Source organism: Chiloscyllium plagiosum, chromosome 22 (genome assembly GCF_004010195.1).
Source record: "Chiloscyllium plagiosum isolate BGI_BamShark_2017 chromosome 22, ASM401019v2, whole genome shotgun sequence".
Classification (NCBI taxonomy): domain Eukaryota; kingdom Metazoa; phylum Chordata; class Chondrichthyes; order Orectolobiformes; family Hemiscylliidae; genus Chiloscyllium; species Chiloscyllium plagiosum.
In genome coordinates, this window is record NC_057731.1 from 4037291 (window position 1) to 4058594 (window position 21304).

At 41.5% G+C, this 21304-nt stretch overlaps 1 protein-coding gene across 3 annotated transcripts in view; it reads right to left on the reverse strand.

The window, feature by feature from the left end:
• The window catches only part of slc22a15 (solute carrier family 22 member 15), a 79887-nt gene that overhangs the window by 27993 nt on the left and 30590 nt on the right, over positions 1-21304 (reverse strand). For all 3 annotated transcript variants that reach the window (XR_006314884.1, XM_043712293.1, XM_043712294.1), the window contains exons 5-8: positions 17310-17531; positions 11740-11880; positions 2650-2735; positions 1259-1382 (exon numbers count right to left, since the gene is read on the reverse strand). Coding sequence is in view for 2 of the 3 variants with exons in the window: in XM_043712293.1 (XP_043568228.1) it covers positions 1259-1382; positions 2650-2735; positions 11740-11880; positions 17310-17531 (573 nt within the window). In the remaining variant the exon portion in view is untranslated. The remainder of the gene's footprint in view (positions 1-1258; positions 1383-2649; positions 2736-11739; positions 11881-17309; positions 17532-21304) is intronic.

Sequence of the window (21304 nt, forward strand, 5' to 3'; positions counted from 1 at the left end):
CCTCTTGCTGAGATATCTGTATCATCAATAGTCACAGGTGAGGTGCTGGAAAACTGGAGGTTGGCTAAAGTGGTGCCACTGTTTAAGAAGGGTGGTATGAGGACAAGCCAGGGAACTATGCGAGGTGCTGCATTTTGGGAAAGCAAACCTTAGCAGGACTTATACACTTAATGGTAAAGTTCTAGAGAGTGCTGCTGAACAAAGAGACCTTGGAGTGCAGGTTCATAGCTCCTTGAAAGTGGAGTCACAGGTAGATAGGATAGTGAAGGTGGCGTTTGGTATGCTTTCCTTTATTGGTCAGAGTATTGAATACAAGAGTTGGGAGGTCATGTTGTGGCGGTACAGGACATTGCGGGCAATTCTGGTCTCCTTCCTATTGGAAAGATGTTATGAAACTTGAAAGGGTTCAGAAAAGATTTACTAGGATGTTGCCAGGATTGGAGGATTTGAGCTATAGGGAGAATCTGAACAGGCTGGGGCTGTTTTCCCTGGAGCGTCTGAGGCTGAGGGGTGACCTCATAGAGGTTTACAAAATTATGAGGGGCGTGAATAGGATAAATAGATGAAGTCTTTTCCCTGGGGTCGGGGAGTCCCGAACTAGAAGGCATAGGTTTGGGGTGAGAGGGGAAGGATATAAAGAGACCTAAGGGGCAACCTTTTCACACAGAGGGTGGAACGTGTATGGAATGAGCTGCCACATGAAGTGGTGGAGGCTGGTAAAATTGCAACATTTAAGAGACATTTGGATGGGTATATGAATAGGAAGGGTTTGGAGGGATATGGGCCGGGTGCTGGCCGGCATGGACGTGTTGGACCGAAGAGCCTGTTTCCATGCTGTACATCTGTATGACTCTAAATCGCTCAGTGAAACCGGTCTTACAGAAATTATTGCTCGAAAACTGCTCATAGGAAACGAGGCAAAAATACTTGAGAACCAGATCATCAACTTGGTCAGCCACTTTTACAACTATCAGTTATGCAACTCGTCCCATTTCCTCAGGTGAGCCTGGTTACCTGAACAATTCCTCAGCAAGAAAGTGAAATGCACTTTGCAGCATCAGCTGGAAAGGGTTCCCAGTGGAATCAGTGTGCTTGGGGTGGAAGTTGTTTAAATTTCAGTTTTAGCAAAACAACAATCTCGACACTCTGAGATATCAGTCATAGATGAAAGAAGCTATATAAATGAAAGTTTCTCTTTTCAAATAACAACAGAAAATATGCTAAACTTGGGTTGTCACCATAATAGAATTATATTTACCTGATCACAGTTGGGTAAAGCTCTGCAGTAAAGACATAGACAATATTAAAGGCAGCACTGACAGCTAACTTTCCACACAGTGCTAATGAAGTGACATTCAGCAAGAATCCCATGTCAAAGCCTGCTAAGAAAGAAACATATATTTAGATTATGGGTTAAAAACAGCTTATATGGAGTTAAGTCACAAATGAGTCACAGTATCACTGAATGGGTTAAAACAGGTTATATGGAGTTTGGTCACAAATGGGTCGCAATCACTGAATGGTCCTGGATGTAGGTTTGCTCGCTGAGCTGGAAGGTTCATTATCCGACATTTCTTCACCATACTAGGTAACATCTTCAGTGAGCCTCTGGACGAAGCTTCAACCGGAGGCTCACTGAAGATGTCACCTAGTATGGTGACGGAGCGTCTGAAAATGAACCTTGCAGCTCAGCGAGCAAACCTACATCCAGAACCTCAACCTGAGTTACAAATCTTCTCAAAACTCACGATCACTGAATGGGTTAAAAAAAGGTCATATGGAGTTAGGTCACAAATGGGTCGTAGTATCACTGAACACCCCATTGGCTCAAAAGCCAAATGCTTCGCTCTTGTTCTTATGTTTGACACATGACAGCATGGAAACAGTGGTCTCCTCTACACTGGGCAGACTGGGTGACTGCTTTGTGAAACATCTCTGCTATTTTGTAAAAATGAGTTTCCAGTTGCCTGCCATTTCAAAACAAGTGTCCCCATGCCAACATTTGTCTCAGGCCTGCTGCAGTACTCTGGTAAAGCTCAATGCAAGCTGGAGGAACAACACCTCTACCTTCCACCCATGTTCTTTAAAGGCCTCAGCACTCAATACTGAGTTTAACAATTTCAGAGCTAGAATATCTCCCTCCATTTTTGTTACCCCAACCCCACATCCCAGGCTCTGTTCTTTATGGGTTGCTCTATTTACACTGATTCAGCACTTTTCTCTCTCTCCTGGCTTACCATCAACTATCCTTTAGGCTGCTTCTCCATTTCTCTCTCTCTCTGCACCATTTCCAACAAATCAACTCATTCTTCACCTAAATAACCCCCCCCCCAACTCCAATCTCACTCATTATCAGCACATAGACCACTACTTGCCAAATGCTTTCAGTTTTGACAAGGGTTCAGTGGACTCGAAACGTTCACTGTTATTCTCTCCACAGATGCTGCCAAACCCACTGAGTTTCTCCGATACTTTGTGTTTGTTTCAGATATATTAACCTTCCAACGTTGTACAAAAATACCTTAAAGATCAGGAAGGTACACCAAGAATAATCCATTGGCAATGATCCAAAGAAAAACAGGTCAATTTAATGTTATATTTATCATAAGCATTAAACTACAGAGATTTTGTTTTAAAAGATCTTCTTACCCAAATGCCTAGGCAAGAACATGGTACTTATGCAGGCAAGCCCTGCAAATAACAGGAATGCTGTCATTGTCTTCCGTCTTCCTGACCTTGGATTTTGGTTGGAGAGGACAGAATTAGGTGTCATAATAAAATAAGGCATCCAATCACATTACATGGAGAAACTCCTGGAATGGCAAGCCATGCCCAGGTTTACAGAATACAAAAACAAATGAACTGTGGACACTGTAAATCAGAACCAAAAACAGAAATTGTTCAAAAAGCTCAGGTCTAGCAGCATCTGAGAAGAGAAATCAGAGTTAACGTTTCAGGCCATGAGGAAGGTCACCGGATCCGAAACGTTCATGTTTATTTCACTCCAGATGTTGCCAAACCTGCTGAGCTTTTATAGCAATTTCTGTTTTTGTGCTCATGTTTGCAGAGTTCCATAAAGCATTTAAACTGGAAACTGCTCTTGTGTACCTGTTCTTGGTACCAGAATACAAACCACAATTGGTTCAAATAATGCCACATGATACAACACAAAACCAACCAGATCTGTCTGAACCTTAGACCAAGTATTCTAACCTTTAGATTGTTAAAATCAGTGACGTGCTCACGAGGTAGCAGTTTCACCTCTGGCAAAGAATCATGGGCTCAGGTCCTACTCCAGAGACTTGGAATCCAATTCCAGGCTGACACACAATGGAGTGCTGCACAGTCAAAGGTGTCATCTTTCAATGAGATGTTAAACAAAGGCATCATGTGCCCGTCTCAATGAAAAGATCCCATTACATTCTTTCAAAGGGGTGCAGGGAAATTCTGCCCTACACTCTGGCCAATATTCATCCCTCTGTAGCAGACTATCTGGGAGTTGTTTCGGGGAGCTCCATGTACACAAACTGGCTGCAACATTTCTATTGTTAAACATTTCAGAAGTATGTAATTACCTGTAAAATGTTTTGGGATATCCTGAGACATTGAAAGGTACTTTATGTAAATACAATTCTTCTTTTTCTACCTTAAGTGTTTCAGACAGAGTTATTCTTTGAAAAGGGAAAGCAAAATCATACGTAACCTCTTACGTAAAATAAGATGAAGTCACCATAGTCCTACCAGACCATCGGGTGCTCGCTCATTACAAAGAGACACAATTGGTGGTGGTTCAACCTGAGGGACACCACACCTCAGGCAAGGTTGAGGAGAGTCCTTCATGGTAACTTCAGCTGGTGCAGGAATTGAACCCATACTATTTGGATCACTCTGTATTGCAAACTAGCCATCTAGCCAACTGAGCTAAACCAACCCCCCTCTCTCTTATGTACTGAGTGCTTTACACACAAAAGTATTTCGGAGTACTCATTCCATTGAGTATACTCTACAAAATGCTCTTACTATCAATTTATTCTCATTATTTTTATAAAACTGTGAATTTTTCTGCCCACATTTCTCTCTCAGCCACCATCCCTGTAGTTACTGAGATACATTGGCTCCTGGCCCTTCAAGGAGAAAGTGAGGACTGCAGATGCTGGAGATCAGAGCTGAAAATGTGTTGCTGGAAAAGCGCAGGTCAGGCAGCATCCAAGGAGCAGGAGAATCGACGTTTCGGGCATGAGCCCTTCTTCAGGAATGAGGAAAGTGTGTCCAGCAGGCTAAGATCAAAGGTAGGGAGGAGGGACTTGGGGGAGGGGTGTTGGAAATGCGATAGGTGGAAGGAGGTCAAGGTGAGGGTGATAGACCGGAGCGGAGAGGTCAGGAAGAAGATTGCAGGTGAGGAAGGCGGTGCTGAGTTTAAGGGATTTGACTGAGACAAGGTGGGGGGAGGGGAAATGAGGAAACTGGAGAAATCTGAGTTCATCCCTTATGGTTGGAGGATGATGATACACTGTATATGGAGGTTGGTGGTGTGGTAGGTGAGGACCAGTGGGGTTCTGTGCTGGTGGCAGTTGGAGGGGCGGGGCTCAAGTGCGGAGGAGCGGGAAGTGGAGGAGATGCGGTGGAGGGCATCGTCGATCACGTCTGGAGGGAAATTGCGGTCTTTGAAGAAGGAGGCCATCTGGGTTGGGTCTTTGAAGAAGGAGGCCATCAACCCAGATTGTTGAAAAATGTGGTCCTGGAAAAACACAGCAGGCCATGCAGCATCCAAGGAGCAGGAGAATCGACATTTCGCGCATAAACCCTTCTTCAGGAATGAAGAAGGGCTTATGCCCGAAACGTTGATTCTCCTGCTCCTCGGATGCTGCCTGGCCTGCTGTGTTTTTCCAGCACCACATTTTTCTTGTTGAGCCACGGGGTGGTTGGGTTGGTTGGCCGGGGTGTCCCAGAGGTGTTCTCTGAAACGTTTCGCACGTTTCAGGAATGAAGAAGGGCTTATGCCCGAAACGTTGATTCTCCTGCTCCTCGGATGCTGCCTGGCCTGCTGTGTTTTTCCAGCACCACATTTTTCTTCCAGCCTCCTGCTGGTCTACCATTGAAGCCCCTGGCACTAAGGGAGTCCCTAGTCAATATTGGGGAAGTTAACATCACCCACAAAAGCAACTGTTGTTTTGATATCATCCTATGATTTGTTAACATACCTGTTCCTTTACCTCCTCTGGCTATTGGGAGGCCTATAGTGTAACCCCATCATAGCAACTGCACCTTTCTTATTCCTAAGTTCTACCCAAATGGCCATGCTGGACAAGCCCTCCATGATGTCCTATCCTCTCTTCGTACAGCTATGACATTCTCCTTAATCAGTGATGAAACTCCCCCATCCCTTTTATATTCTTCCCTAAAAAGCCTGAAACATCTGAACCTTGGAACTTTGAGCTGCCAGTCCTGTCCTTATTGCAACCATGTTTCTGTAATGGCTACCACAATGCAGTCCACAAACTAATCCAGGCTCAAAGCTCATCTGCTTTACCTGTTATACTCCTTGTATTAAAATAAATACACTTCAAACTGCCAGTTCTGCCATGTTCATTAAACTAGCCCTGCTTATGCTTCCTCTTAAAACTTATTCATCTAATGTCCACCTTCTCCTCAATCACTCAATACACTGACCTACTGTTCTGGTTCCTAACCCCCTGTCACATGAGATTAAACTCTCCCGAATGGCACTGACAAACCTCCTGAGGATTTGGTGCCCTTCCAGTTTAGAAGCAACCCATCCTTCTTGTCAGGTCCCACCTGCCTGGAAGAGATCCCAATGATCCAGATTTGTGAAACCTTCCCTCTGACACCAGCTCTTTAGCCATTCATTCAAATGTATTATCTTCCTATTTCTAGCCTCACGAGCACCGGCACAGGGACTAATCCTCTTGTGGTAAAGAATTCCACAGATTCACTAGCTTCAGTTAAAAAAACTCATCATCTCGGTCTTAATGGATGACCTTGAGATAGTGCCCTCAGGTTCTAGACTTTCCAACAAGATGAAAGAATCTTTCAGGATCTACTCTTAAGTCCCTTACCAATCCTGCATGTTGCCATAAGGTCCCCTCTCATTTGCAGACCTCAAATGAGTACAGAGCCAACCTGTTCAACCTCTCCTCATATGAAAATTCCTCTATACCTGGCTCAGTCTAGCAAACCTTCTTTAGAACATTTCCAAATCCAGTATGTCTTTCCTTAGATGTGAACAGCCTTGTATGATGTCACCCAGAGTACCCTACTTTTATACGCTATTCTCTTTGAAAGAAATGCCAATGTTCTGTTGGTCTTCCACATTATCTAATGAACCTATATGCCAAATCTACACTTGTGAATTATACATGAGGACCTGCAAATGCCATTGTGCTGAAGATTTCAGCAGTCTTCCCTCCATTCAAATAGTATTCAGTTCCTCTATTCCTACTGCCAAAGTGCATAAATCCACATTTTTCTACATTATATTCCATCTGCCAAGTTTTTGCCCACCTACTTGACTCATCTCTTCCCCTCTGTAAACTGTGTGTCATCTTCACAAATTACCATCCCAACTATTTTTGTGCCATCTGCAAACATGGTGGTAATACATTCACTTCCATCATCCAAGTCTTTAGTACGAATTCTAAGTAATTGTTGCCCCAGCTCTGATCCCTGTGGCACTCCACTAGTTACAGGTGTGAGACAATGCTTTCACTTTAAAAAGGTTATTTTGTCCTGGATTTTTTGAGAGAAAGGCTGTAAAGGCAGAGGTGCCAAAGTCACTACGAGAGATGGCATAAGTCAACAATTCAGGATTTTTTAAAAAAAAGTTGTAACAATGAAAGAGAAGTGGCCAGCTCTCAGACCATTCTTTCTAGTTTTCTTTAGTTGCAGCAGTTAGAAGCTGTTTGGGTCCGAAGGATTGCAAGCTTCAGTGAAGAATTCCGAGCTGCTACTTTCTCTGAAATCTCTCAATGTTGTTTCTTAGTTAATTTGGAATAGGTATTGTATTTATTATTTGGTTAAGTTTTCCAATAGTTAAGTTATTCTGAATTCCTCCTTCTATTGTTTGTATTTTTACTACAGTGTGTCTAAATAAATTGTGTTCTGTTTAATGTTGAGTAGTTTGACCAGTCACATCACACCTGGAACACACACTTCACATCTACCTTGAAAATACGATTAGGGTCTGGGCAACCATTTAAAAATATTTTGAGGGGTCTATAACAACCACTTTCTTGAAAATGCCTCCCTTATCCCACCTCTGTCTTACATGAATTAACTCTATTCATGTTAATATACAAACTCAACACCAAGGGTTCTTTTCTGATTAAGTAGCCTAACACACAATACCACAAAAAATGCCTTCCATAAATCCAAATATAATACATTAACATTTCCTCTTGATCTATCCTGATTGTTACCTCTTCACAGAATTCTGATAAATTTGCATCCCATGATGTCCCCTTCATGAAGCCTTGCTGCCTATGCTCGATTATATGATATATTTTTAAATGCTATTTTATTACATCATTTATAATAGACTCTAACATTGTTCCAATGGCAGACCTTAAGCTAACTGGCTTTTAGTTACCTGTTTTTTGTCTCCTTCCTTTTTATGAAAAGGTGCTACATTGTCATTTTCCCAATCCTCTGGGACTTTTTCAGAATCTGAGGATTCCTGGGAGATCATTACCAATCATCCACTATCTCTGCAGCTACTTTCATTAATATCCTAGGATGCAGCCCATCAAGTCCAGGGAACATTAACTCCATGACTTTGCCTAGCACTATTTCTTGCATGGTAGTTATTGTATGCAATTCTTCTCCACCTTTTGATTTTTTGGCATTTTGGAATGCTATTAATATCTTAATATCTTGAAGACCAATGCAAAGTATTTATTCAATATTTCTGCCATTTCCTTGTTCCCCATTATTTCTTGAGTCTCATTCTCTAAGGGGCCAATTTTCACTTTGGACTTTCTCTTCAATGTTCTATATTTGAAGACATTTTTACAATCAGTTTCAATGTTACTTGCAAGCTTACCCCTTCAGTTTGTTTTTTTTTTAGATTTTTTTAGATTAGATTAAATTCCCTACAGTGTGGAAACAGGCCCTTTTGCCCAACCAGTCCACACCGACCCTCCGAAGAGTAACTCACCCAGACCCATTTCCCTCCAACTAATGCACCTAACACTATGGGCAATTTAACATGGCCAATTCACCTGACCTACACATCTTTGGACTGTGGGAGGAAACCGGAACACCTGGAGGAAACCCATGGGGAGAATGTGCAAACTCCACACAGGCTGGAATTGAACCTGAGACCTTGGAGCTGTGAGGCAGCAGTGCTAACCACTGAGCCACCACGCCACCCTGTTTTTTTTTTTTGCTTTTTTTTTAAGAAAGCTTTCCCAATATTGCATATTACCATGCATCTTTGCACAGTGTTTTTCTTTCAATTTGATACTATCCTCACAACACACTCATTCATTGACAGCAGCTGCCAAGCAATCATATCTCTCTGGTTGACCACAGTATTAGAGAGCAGTAAGCAGGAGAGTGAGGATGAGGTTGTACAGTTGGCTGTGGGGCCGGTGAGATTGTCACCATTTCTGCACTCATGATTGACACATCTGTCCTGTATTGGCCCTCGCCAGCCCTCTTTATCCTTTGACCAAGGGTCTGGATGAGAATCACCCTGCTCTCCAAGCTGGAGTGACCACATATGCAACCAGCAAACCTGGTTCCGCTCACTATCCATCTTCCCTCAATCTGACAGCAAGCAAGCAAACAGCAAAAAATCAGTGTCATTCCAGCGTGGGGGCAAATTAAACCCAACAGCTTCAGAGAACGCGGTAACAGCACCTTCACTGCTTCATCAAGACGGTAAATATACAGACTGTTACAAATAAAGATTTCCCCAATATCTTAATAATGTGATACATAGTTATACAATGCAGAAATCAGTTATGCTTTGTTCATTACAACTGGACATTATCAAAACTCCTCAGATCAGTTTATGCATCTAATAGTTTAGGAGCTCCACCATGTGGCACTGAAGATCATTGCTGTACTAAGACTTCAACCTAAATTTAGAAAGGCTTCCTGACCAGTAGCTATACAGCTGTTTATTTTAGAATTTTAAACACTCCTCAGCATTGCACTTTAATGATTGAAAACAACCCAGAATATTACAATACAATTCCAAACACCGGACCAGCAACACCTCTTAGGTTTCCAAGCTGCTGACATGAATCAAGTAAAACTCAACAAACTACACTGACAACTTCCAATTATACAACACTTTCTAACACTCTAAGTCTTCACAGATCCATAACTGAAAAAGTACGGCAAAGAAATGCAAACTTTGAGGAAAGCAAGAACATATCTAAACCACCCATTTTAATAATCTTGCAAAATTCCTAACCATTTCACGAACATTGAAGTATTTTGAACCACAATTACTTTGTAACAATATTGTGCACAAGAAGGGTTTTAGAAGGGAGTAGCAAAGTTGTTTCTGGAGACCTGACCCAAATGGCTGCACTGCCTTCAAAACTGAGGCAGAGTAGAAATGGACAACGGCCAGAGTTGCAGGATTGTTGAGTCCTCTAGGGGGTGAATGTTTTACTGGGGTAATTGCATTTGGCAATCTGTTAATTTTAATGTTAAACACTGAATAAGCAACACATTCCTCTCACTTAGAGGAGCTGGAAGAAATTATTATGGTTCTAATTGTAACATAACTAGTAAATCACTTAGTCACATACAAATATAAATCAAATATGGTATCAATAGTTCAACAGTGATACTTCAAGATACACACATTCACACTATCTCATGAACACACACACACATATATATAAGTCTATAGAGTGAATTTGCACTTACAAAATTATATTTGCAGATACGTTATTTTTTGCTCAAAAGACACACAATCTGCAGGGAGTCAATAATGCAATATTTTATAAATTCTACTTTGGAAGCAGAACCAGTCTGACTAAAGATTGGAATACAGAGTCTAACCTCACACCTTCAATACATTGTCTGAGCGGAGATGTCACTTTTTTTTAATAAAACCTTACATTATCTCAAGAATGCGACTTAAAGGTAGTTCTGGGATTTACATATTAATGACCTAAAACCTGCAACACATTCTAAAAGATGGAAAATTGAACAGCATTCTAGCTTTGTTCAGCACATCATTTCCGTTGCATGACACTGCAATCTTTTGCAATAGGTTCTGTGTCTGATGAAGAAGCAACACTCCGGAAGCCAGTGCTTCCAAATAAACCTGTTGGACTATAACCTGGTGTTGTGTGATTTTTAACTGTTACATTTAGGTCTTCATTACCAGGACAATTGGAGAACGTATTCAATTATGATGGCTTCTACGGCCAAATACCTTGTCGATGCCAATTTGTATAGGTTTGCAGATAACGAAAATCTACAAGTTCAAGAGTGGAGTGAAGCAAATGACATTTTTTTTAATTTACGGTTTCCTTACAGAATTTTACAGCCATTTAAGCAATTTGGGAGATTAATCATTGTTGTAGAATACATTGCAGCCAATTTTCACATAGCAAGCTCCCACAAACAGAAATGGGATAATCATCAGACAATATGTCTTCAGAGATGATGGTCAAGAGGATAAATATTAGCCAGGAAGACAAGTGCCCTGCAGTGGAATCTTCTACATACATTAAGAGATTAGTTTAATATTTTTCTGGAAAGATGTCACCTCTGACAGTACAGCAATCCTTTATGTCATCCATCTTAAATCGCATTAGGTAAAGTAAACACTGATAGGACGAGACGGGCTGAAAGGCCTGTTTCCATGCTCTAAACATATGGTTGTTGGACCATTAGGCAAAGTACCTGTTAACAGCGTACACTTCCAGAAATGTAATGGACAGCTCACATTTTGAGCTGAACCGTGCAGACGTAAATTTAATCAGCACCAATAGATGTCCAGTTGATTCTGGATAATAACATGGGCTTTATTACAAAACCTGCCCTGGAAAATTACTACTCATCACCACATGGCCTATACCTATCTTACAAGATGGTAGATGCTTAGCCTGCGTTTTATTTTCATACAACAGTTGATGTAAACACTCAGAGATCATTCTCCTTTCATATCGCCTTGTGATTGTGAACTGTGCTGGCTTTCAAATAAATACAGGTAGACAAACCCTTTATCTGAAATCCGAAGGTCTTTTCGTGAAGTATTTTTCTCATTAACAAGGCTGTTTGGCATGCAAACAGTTAACCCAACTCCACACCCACTCAATTTGTGTCACTCAGATGCCTTTTGGAGGCAGGGGTGGGGCCAACACTGGCAGGCCTCAGTTGTGTCTCAGGGCCCATGGTATTCAGAGTTTGCTCTTCGGTAAGATTTTCAAACATTTCACCATCAAATTGTCGCTTATTCTGAAATTTGAAAAATTCTGAATTCTGAAAACCAGCTGGTCCCAAGCATTTTGGATAAAGGATTGTACACCTATACCAAGCTTTCAGATTCCGCCCTGTCAAAATTCAGTTGAGTGAGTAAACAGAAGGAGTTCAAGCCTACTGAGCCTTGCTTTTACCCATCAGAGGATAAACAGCAAATATTTGCCAAGACTGTACAGGATTTGTTGAAAGTGTGCAATTTATCACCTCCAACTTATATCTAAGACCACAATTAGTCATCCAGAGACTAGATGAGGATTTAATCCTTACCAGGATTTGTCAATGAAATAGAGGCAGAGGGGGAACGCTGGTACTTCCACAAGGCCATACAGAGCAATGTTCAGGTAGCGATTGCCTTTCAAATCCCCCGCATTCAAAGTTAAGCCATAATAAACAAGGCTGCAAACATACCTATTCAAAGAACAGACAGAGGCCAATTATTTTTTTTCCTAATCAATAACATGAACAGTGACTTTAATGGGTGTTTCTGATGGACCAACCCCAACCACACCCCTGTCAAAAAAGCAGCAGAGACAAGGAAGAACAGATCGGACAGCAGATCTTGGAAAGGTGTAGATATAACAGAGTTGTTATTTGGGTGAGTTCAACTTCCCCAATATTGATTGGGACCTCCCTCGTGCAGATGGTCTGGACGGAACTGATTTTGTCAGGTGTGCATAGGAGGGATTCCTGACTCAATATGTAGATAGGTCGACTAGAGGGGAGGCCATATTGGATTTGGTGCAAGGCAACAAGATAGGCCAGGTGTCAGATCTCTCTGTAGGAGAGCATTTCGGTGACAGTGACCACAACTGCCTCACCTTTACCATAGCCATGGTTAGGAATATAAACAGACAGTATGGGGAGGCATTTAATTAGGGGAGGGGACATTATGCTGCTATTAGACAGGAGCTGTGGAGTATAAGTTGGAAACAACTGTTCTACAGGAAATGCACGACAGAAATGTGGAGGCTATTGCAAGTATTGAATAACTTTGTCCCACTGAGATAGACAAGGAATGGTAAGGTGAAGGAACCTTGGATGACAAGAGCAGAGGATCTTCTCGCCAAAAGGAAGAAAGAAGTTTACTTAAGGTTGAGGAAGCAAGGATCTGGCACAGCTTTACAGGATTACAGGATAGCTAGGAAAGAACTCAAAAATGGACTGAGGAGAGCCAGGAGGGGGCACAAAAAAGCCTTGGCAGGAATGATTAGGGAAAACCCAAAGGCATTCTACATGTACATGAGGAATAAGAGAATGATCAGAGAGAGGGTAGGGATAATCAGCCATAGGGATAGTGAAGGAAACCTGTGCCTGGAGACTGAAGAGATAGGGGAAACGCTAAATGAGTTTTTTGCATCAGTATTCACGAGACAGAGGAACCTTGTTGATAGTGAGAACACCGTGACAGATTGATATTAAGGAAGTGGATGTGCTGGAAATTCTGGGAAGCTTCAAGATAGACAAGTCCTTAGGGCCAGACCAGATATATCCAAGTTTACTACTGGAAGCAAGGAATGAGATTGCTGCACCTCTGATGATGATCTTTGCATCCTCACTCTCCACGGGAGCAGTATCAGATGATTGGAGGAAGGTGAAAGTTGTTCCTCTGTTCAAGAAAGGGAATACGGAAATTCCTGGGAACTACAGACCAACCAATCAGTCTTATACTGTGGTAAGCAAGGTACTGGAAAGGATTCTGAGATATTGGATTTATGACTATTTGGAAAAAAGTAGTTTGATTAAAGATAGTCAGCATGGCTTTGTGAGGGGCAGGTCATGCCTCACAAGCATTATTTAGTTCTTTGAAGATGGGATGAGAAATGTTGACGAAGGTCAAGCAGTGGATGTGATGTATATGGATTTTAATAAGGCATTTGATAAGGTTCCCCAGGGTAGGCTCATTCAGAAAGTCAGACGGTATGGGGTACAGGGAAATTTGGCTGTCTGGATACAGAATTGACTGGCCGAAAGAACAGTGAGTCGTAGTGGATGGAAAGTATTCCGCCTGGAGGTCGTTGACCAGTGGTGTGCTGCAGGGATCTGTTCTTGGGCCTCTACTCTAGGTAGTTTTTATAAATGGTTTGGATGAAGTAGTGGAAGGGTGGGCTAGTCAGTTTACCGATGATACAAAGGTCAGTGGTGTTGTAGATAGTGTCGAGGGCTGTTGCAGGTGCCAACATGATATTGACATGATGCAGAGCTGGGGTCAGAAATGACAGATAGAGTTCAATCTGGATAAATATGAAATGATTCATTTTGGAAGGTCGAATATGAATGCTGAATATAGGGTTAAAGACAGGATTCTTGGCAGTGTGGAGGAACAGTGTGATCTCTGGATCCATGTACATGGATCCCTCAAAGTTGCCACCCAAGTTGATAGAGTTGTTACCTGTTTTGGCTTTCATTAACAGGGGGATCGAGTTTAAGAACCGCGAGGTTTTGCTGTAGCTCTATAAAACACCGGTTAGACCACATTTGGAATATTGTGTCCAATTCTGCTCTTCTTATTATAAGAAGGATGTAGATTCTTTCGAGAGGGTGCAGAGGAGGTTTACCAGGATGCTGCCTGGACTGGAGGGTCTGTCTTATGAAGAGAGGTTGAGTGAGCTTAGGCTTTTCATACTGGAGAGAAGAAGGAAGAGAGGTGACTTGACAGAGGTGTACAAAGTAATGTGAGGCATAGATAGAGTAGATAGCCAGAGACTTTTCGCCAGGGCAGAAATGGCTGTCATGAGGGGTCATGATTTTAAGGTAATTGGAGGAAGGTACAGGGGAGATGTCAGAGATCGGTTCTTGGTATGGGTGCGTGGAATGCACTGCCAGTAGTGGTAGTAGAGTCAGAGACATTAGGGACATTTAAGTGGCTGCTGGACAAATACACGGATGGCAGTAAATTGAGGGGTGCATTGGTTAGGTCGATCTTAGATTAAAATAAATGCTTGGCCTAACATCCTGGGCTGAAGGGCTGTACTGTGCTGTACTGTTCTATATCCTATGAACACTTCTACATTTCTAACCCAGGCTGAAAGTAGAAAAAAAGTAAATAATAGATGTAACTACCAGCCAGCATCCATCAAAATGGTAAGAGCTGGCTTCAGATAACTAATCTACAGAGAACAGACTCTTCAGATCCTGGCTTGGGGAAAGGGTTGGGGCAGAGAATGGGGGAGGTGAAAGACAGGTATAGCAGAAAGTGGAATAAACAAATATACGTTAGTTTTAACAGAGGTGTAGCTGCAAGATAACAGAGGCTGGAAACCGAATATTGAAAGGGTATTTGACATTTTGGAAGGAGAAGAAGCAAGGAAAACAAGATAGAGCAGCCCTTTTAATAAACATTGACTATTAATAAAGATAGTGTAGAGATAATAATGTAAGAATGATGCTGGAATAAACAGGTGCAATTTTAATTTTAACTTAGATATATCAAACTGTCAGCAGTGGGCTTGAAGACAGGTTTATAGAGTAAACGCAGGACACTTTCTTAGAATATGGCCTATTTATGAAAAGAGGAACATACTTATACAGAAGATTCATGAGATTGATTCCTGGGATGCACAGGTTGACATAAGCAAGTATTGAGCTGGTTTCCTATTCTTTTTGGAGTTTAAAAAATAATGACAGGCAATGTTATTAAAACACATAAGACCCTAAGGGGGTTTAACAGAATTAGATATTAAGAGGATGTTGTCTTTCATGGGCTAATCCATAACTGGAGGGCACAAATTAAAAATAAGGAGATTAGAAGGAATCTATTCCCTCAGAGGGTCATTAATCCTTGGACTTGTCTGCTGTAGATAACGATTGAGGGTAGCTCACTGGGGGTTTCAAGGCTGAGTTGAAAGTTTGTGATCTACAAGGGAGTCCATGATTACTTGGGAAAGTAAAGGCAGTGAACGCTGCTGGTTGATCAGTGTTGATCTTACCCAATGGCAGGGTAGGCTTGATAAAGCCTACCAGAGTACAGTCTAGATGGCAGTTGGTGGGGGAGAATGTTTTGTGCATGTGTGTGTGAACTTCCTGAACATAAAAGGTGAAAGAAGGCCTATACGACAGCAGCGGGGGGGGGGGTTTGGGCAGATAGAATAATGCGAGCAAACAAGAGTGAATTGTTAACACTGAGGTGAAAAACAAGACTGATATAGGAGAGAAAATACTGAAGGTGAGTGAGTGATTCTGTGCAAGTTATACGAGTGACGAGTGATCAGATCCTGAGAAGGAGCATTGTCTGTGGTACGTTTAAAGCAAAGGAGTCTGACAAAGTAGGAAACCACATTAGAAGACAGTGCAAACGAGCCATTTGGTAAATTGTTTTAAATGCAGTTCTGCAATCACTTCTTGCCTCAGTACAACACTCCAATCTGAATAAATTAATCTTACAGATTGGTAGGACGTCATGAGTGGGGCACCACAAGGACCTCAACTCTTCACAATTTATATCAACAATTGGATGAAGGAAGCAAAGGTATGGTAACTAAATTTGCTGATGCATAAAAGTAAGAAACAAAAGGAGCTGTGAAAGAGGGCATTAGGAGCCTACAAAGGGATAAATGGATTATGTGAGTGGACAAAGATCTGGCAAATGGAGTACAATGTGGGAAATTGTTCATTTTGGCAGAAAGAATAAAAAGGTATTATTTACATGGTGAGAGATTGCAGAGCTCTGAGATGTAGAGGTCTCAGTGTCTTAGTGCACGAATCACAGAAGGGTAGTATGCAGGTGCAGCAAGTAAATCAGAGAAGCTGACAGAATGTTACATTTTATTGCAAGGGGAATTGAATGCAAGAGTAGGGAGATTATATTCCAGAAGGCATTAGCAAGACCACTTCTGGAGTACTGCATCCAGTACAGGTCACTGTACTTACAGAAGGATGTTAATACATTGGAAGCAGTTCAAAAAAAGTTTACTATACTAATACCTGGAAAGAGCAGAGTGCCTTGTAATGAAAGCTGGACAGCTAGGCCTGTATCCTATGAAGTTTAGAAGAATCGAAACATTTAAGATCTTAAGGAGACCTGACTGGATGTTGAAAACATGTTTCCAGTTCGAGGGGAAAACCTAGAACTTGGGGTTGTAGTTAAAAATAAGGGGTCACCCATTTAAAACAGAGATAAGGGAACATTTTTTTTCCCTCGGACAGCTGAGTCTATGGAACACCCTTCCTCAAAAGGCAGAAGAGAGAATCTTTAAATAATTTTAAGCCAGAGGGAGATGGATTCTTGATTACTGTCAGGATGAAATGATTGGGGATATGCAGGTGAAAATCAGATCAGCCATGATCTTATTGAATGGAGGAGCAGGCTTGAAGGGCCGAGTGGCCAACTCTCATTCCTTGTTTACTCATATGTTGAAAGGAAAGCGCCAAAGACAGGGAGTCAAAAGTGTAGAAGGATAGAAAGGTAACATACAACGTGAAATCAGAAACAGGTAGAGTGCGAGTGCTGTTGTAGCAGAAGGGAATGGTTCCTGCATTATTTCCTCCAATGGTTGCAATAAGCTTCAAATTACAAAGTCCAATTTGCTTACTAGTCCTTCACACAATAAATTTCAAACAGGACACAAGACCAGTTAATTAATTTAGTACTATTATCAGTGTGAAATCTCACTGCATTCGATTGAAGATTACTAAGAAATAGTCCAATCTTTATTTTTATAACACTGCAAGAGAAAATTAAGTCAGCCAGTCGGTAGAACTGCAGGCTGATAAATGATACTCCTGAGAACAGTAGATCATAGTACTTTCATGTTGAAAGGGTCTTCCAGATGATTCAGACCAACGCAGTGCACAAAGAGTCCGCAAATCTCGACATTAAGTCTTTTTTTCTGATCACTTACCACACATACATCAAAATGGCAGTTCTCCAGCGTAATTTCGGATACTTCACCAGGTCCATCACTCCATGCGATGTCTGACCAGTTTTTAACGTTCCAGCACAAGGTTTTAGTTGCACAAAGATCTTCTCATTCCCATTCCTTTGTGCAATATATTGTAGCACCTCCTCTGCTTCCTCAGTCTTTCCATGCGAATATAACCACCTTGGGGATTCTGGAATTGGGCTGTAACAGCAAATTGGAATTTTGAAACAAACTCAATTCAGTAAAATTTTTGCCAGTTAGAGCTGCTACTCTACAATCAAAAAAGTGAAAATTGCAAATATCAAATCATAAAACCATCACGTTGAACCTGATGTATAAAGCAGTCTAAAAGTAATAATCCTCCAAATAGATCACCAAATTGCAGTTTTTCTTACCCAAACATATCTTACCTGAGTGCTGCTGATGGTGGTGCTTACTATAAAGATTTGTAATCTAATGATCGACTTCACTGTTTTAATAAAATCAACAACACCTTGCAATCATATGACACCTCTAACCCAGTTAAAATATCCCAAGGTACTTATGAAGGTTATCATTTTTTGAGACATCACGTATGGAAATATGAAGGGAGGTAATCGAAAGTTAATGAAAGAGGTCGGTCTCATGGAAGATCCTAAAGGAAGTAGTTGTGAGGTTTAGGGATTTTGGTAAATGAAAGCACAGTCATCAAATAGAAGCAATGAAAACCAGAGGGTGGAACTGAAGAACGACAGGAATCACTGAATCCTTGCAATACATCTTTTAGAATAGTCAACCGACTCACATTGGAAGGGATTCCTTAATTTGTGTTACAATTATGTCACCTTGTAAAGTAACATGCCACAGGCAAACATTTATCCTTAAACTAACATCAAGAAATAAATTAGCTCAATATTTATTTTATTACTGTTTGTCAGATCTTAATGAATATAATTGTCTCTTTTGTTTGATCATATAGCAATAAACACTATTCAAAAGTAATTCATTATTTCAAAGTACCTTGGGACGTCCCAATAGTACAGGCATTTAGTAAATGGAGATACTTTTGTTTTACCAACTAATGAGGAATTTTTTATTTGGGCAGATAAAGAACACTTAGAAGATTAAGTGATATTCTGATTGAGAGGTTTAAGACGATTAACTAATTCAATAGGATCCATTGATACAGAATGTTGATGGCCCAGGAGGTAGCTATTTGACCAATCATGAATATGCCAGTCAAAAATGAACGATTTGGCTTAATGCCATATTCCAGATCTGTAGCCCTATATGTTATGACACTTGAAGTATATAACTGTCTACTTTTTTTTAAATGCAAGCAGTTTCTGCCTCCAGCAACCATTCGACATGCAAGTTCCAGACTCGGCACTAGATCTGGGTGAAAAACCTCCTGCTCAATCCTGCCTAATCCTTCTGGATTGATCTTACATTTCTGCCTCTCTCAACAGAATTAAGTTCTTCCTATCCACTTGATCTAGGCAACCAATTATTGTGCATACTTCAGTTAATCTCTCCTCTTCTGTTCTAACGAGATGAACCCCACCCTATCCAAACTTTTCTCATGCCTTAAAACTAACCAGTCTGGGCAACATTCTCTTAAAATCTGAGTACCCTCTCCTATGTGATCACATCTTTCCTGTGATACAGTGAGCAGAACTGTACACATTAACCTAGCAGCAGTTCAACCAGAGGTCTAGACAGCTAAAGCATAAGCTCCTATCTCATTTGATCAATAAAGAAAATGATCAATTATGCCTTCTTTACCACCTTGTGTAGCCAACTTCAACAACTGAGGGATATGCACCATGAAGTAACTCTGTCCTCCCACACTTCTCTATATCCTACCATTTATTAATAACTACTTTGCCTTGTTTGTCTTCCCCAAATGCACAGCTCATACTTTTCCAGATCCCCAGGGCCTGATCAGGTGTACCTGAGAACTCTGTGGGAAGCTAGAGAAGTGATTGTTGGGCCTCTTGTTGAGGTATTTGTACAATCGATAGTCACAGATGAGATGCCGGAAGACTGGAGGTTGGCAAACGTGGTGCCACTGTTTAAGAAGGGCCGTAAAGACAAGCCAGGGAACTATAGACAGGTGAGGCTGACCTCGGTGGTGGGCAAGTTGTTGGAGAGAATCCTGAGGGACAAGATGTACATGTATTTGGAAAGGCAAGGACTGATTTGGGATAATCAACATGGCTTTGTGCGTGGGAAATCATGTCTCACAAACTTGATTGAGTTTTTTGAAGAAGTAACAAAGAAGATTGATGAGGGCAGAGCAGTAGATGTGATTGTATGGACTTCAGTAAGGCGTTCGACAAGGTTCCCCGGGGAGACTGATCAGCAAGGTTAGATCTCATGGAATACAGGGAGAACTAGCCATTTGGATACAGAACTGGCTCAAAGGCAGAAGACAGAGGATGGTGGTGGGAGGGTTGTTTTTCACACTGGAGGCCTGTGACCAGTGGAGTGCCACAAGGATCGGTGCTGGGCCCTCTACTTTTTGTCATCTAGGTAAATGATTTGGATGCGAGCATAAGAGGTACAGTTAGTAAGTTTGCAGATGACACCAAAATTGGAGGTATAGTGGACAGCGAAGAGGGTTACCTCAGATTACAACAGGATCTGGACCAGATAGGCCAATGGGCTGAGAAGTGACAGATGGAGTTTAATTCAGATAAATGCGAGGTGCTGGCTTTCCTTTATTGGTCAGAGTATTGAGTACAGGAATTGGGAGGTCATGTTGTGGCTGTACAGGACATTGGCTGGGCCACTGTTGGAATATTGTATGCAATTCTGGTCTCCTTCCTATCGGAAAGATGTTGCGAAATTTGAAAGTGTTCAGAAAAGATTTACAGATCTGAGCTACAGGGAGAGGCCTTACAGGCTGGGGCTGTTTTCCCTGGAGCGTCGGAGGCCGAGTGGTGACCTTATGGAGGTTTACAAAATTATGAGGGGCATGGATAGGATAAATAGACAAAGTCTTTTCCCTGGGGTTGGGGAGTCCAGAACCAGAGGGCATAGGTTTAGGGTGAGGGGAAAGATGTAAAAGAGACCTCACGCAGAGGGTTGTACAGGTATGGAATGAGCTGCCACAGGATGTGGTGGAGGCTGGTACAATTGCAACATTTAAGAGGCATTTGGATGGGTATATGAATAGGAAGGGTTTGGAGGGATATGGGCCGAGTGCTGGTAGGTGGAACTAGATTGGGTTAGGATATCTGGTTGGCATGGACGGGTTGGACTGAAGGGTCTGTTTCCATGCTGTACATCTCTATGACTATGACTCTATGTCTATGACTATCAAATTCCATTTGCCACTTTTCTGTGCAAAATACCGGTCCACTGCAATCTACCTGCACTTTGCAGTTTTGTTCACTCTCAGCCAGAGTCAACTTAACCATCAACTGAAAACTTCTTAGCAATATGGCCTGCACCTAAGTCTAAATAACTATTCTGTAATACAATCAGCGACTAAGCCAATTCCAAATCCAACTTGTTTTAAAAAGCAAAATGCTGCAGGTGCTGAAAATATGAAACAAAGTTAACACTTTACACTTTGAGTCTGACAGAGAAGTTCAATTCTGAAGATAATTCATTAGACTCAAACCGTTAACTGTCTCTCTCTCTCTTCACAACTTAGAGGTGCCAGTGTTGGACTGGGGTGGACAAAGTTAAAAATCGCACATCACCAGGTTATAGTCTGACAGGTTTATTTGGAAGCATTAGCTTTTGGAGTGCCGTTCCTTAATCAGGTGGTTGTGGAGAATAAGATCATGATCACCAAATTTATAATCAAAGGAGTCCAGTGTCACGGAGATGTGATACAGTAAACAATCTTAGCAAGTTTTGAAAAGATCTGTATCTCAGGTTGAGGTTCTGGATGTAGGTTAGCTCGCTAAGCTGGAAGGTTCATTTTCAGGCATTTCGTCACCATACTAGGCAATATCATCAATGAGACTCCGGATGAAGCA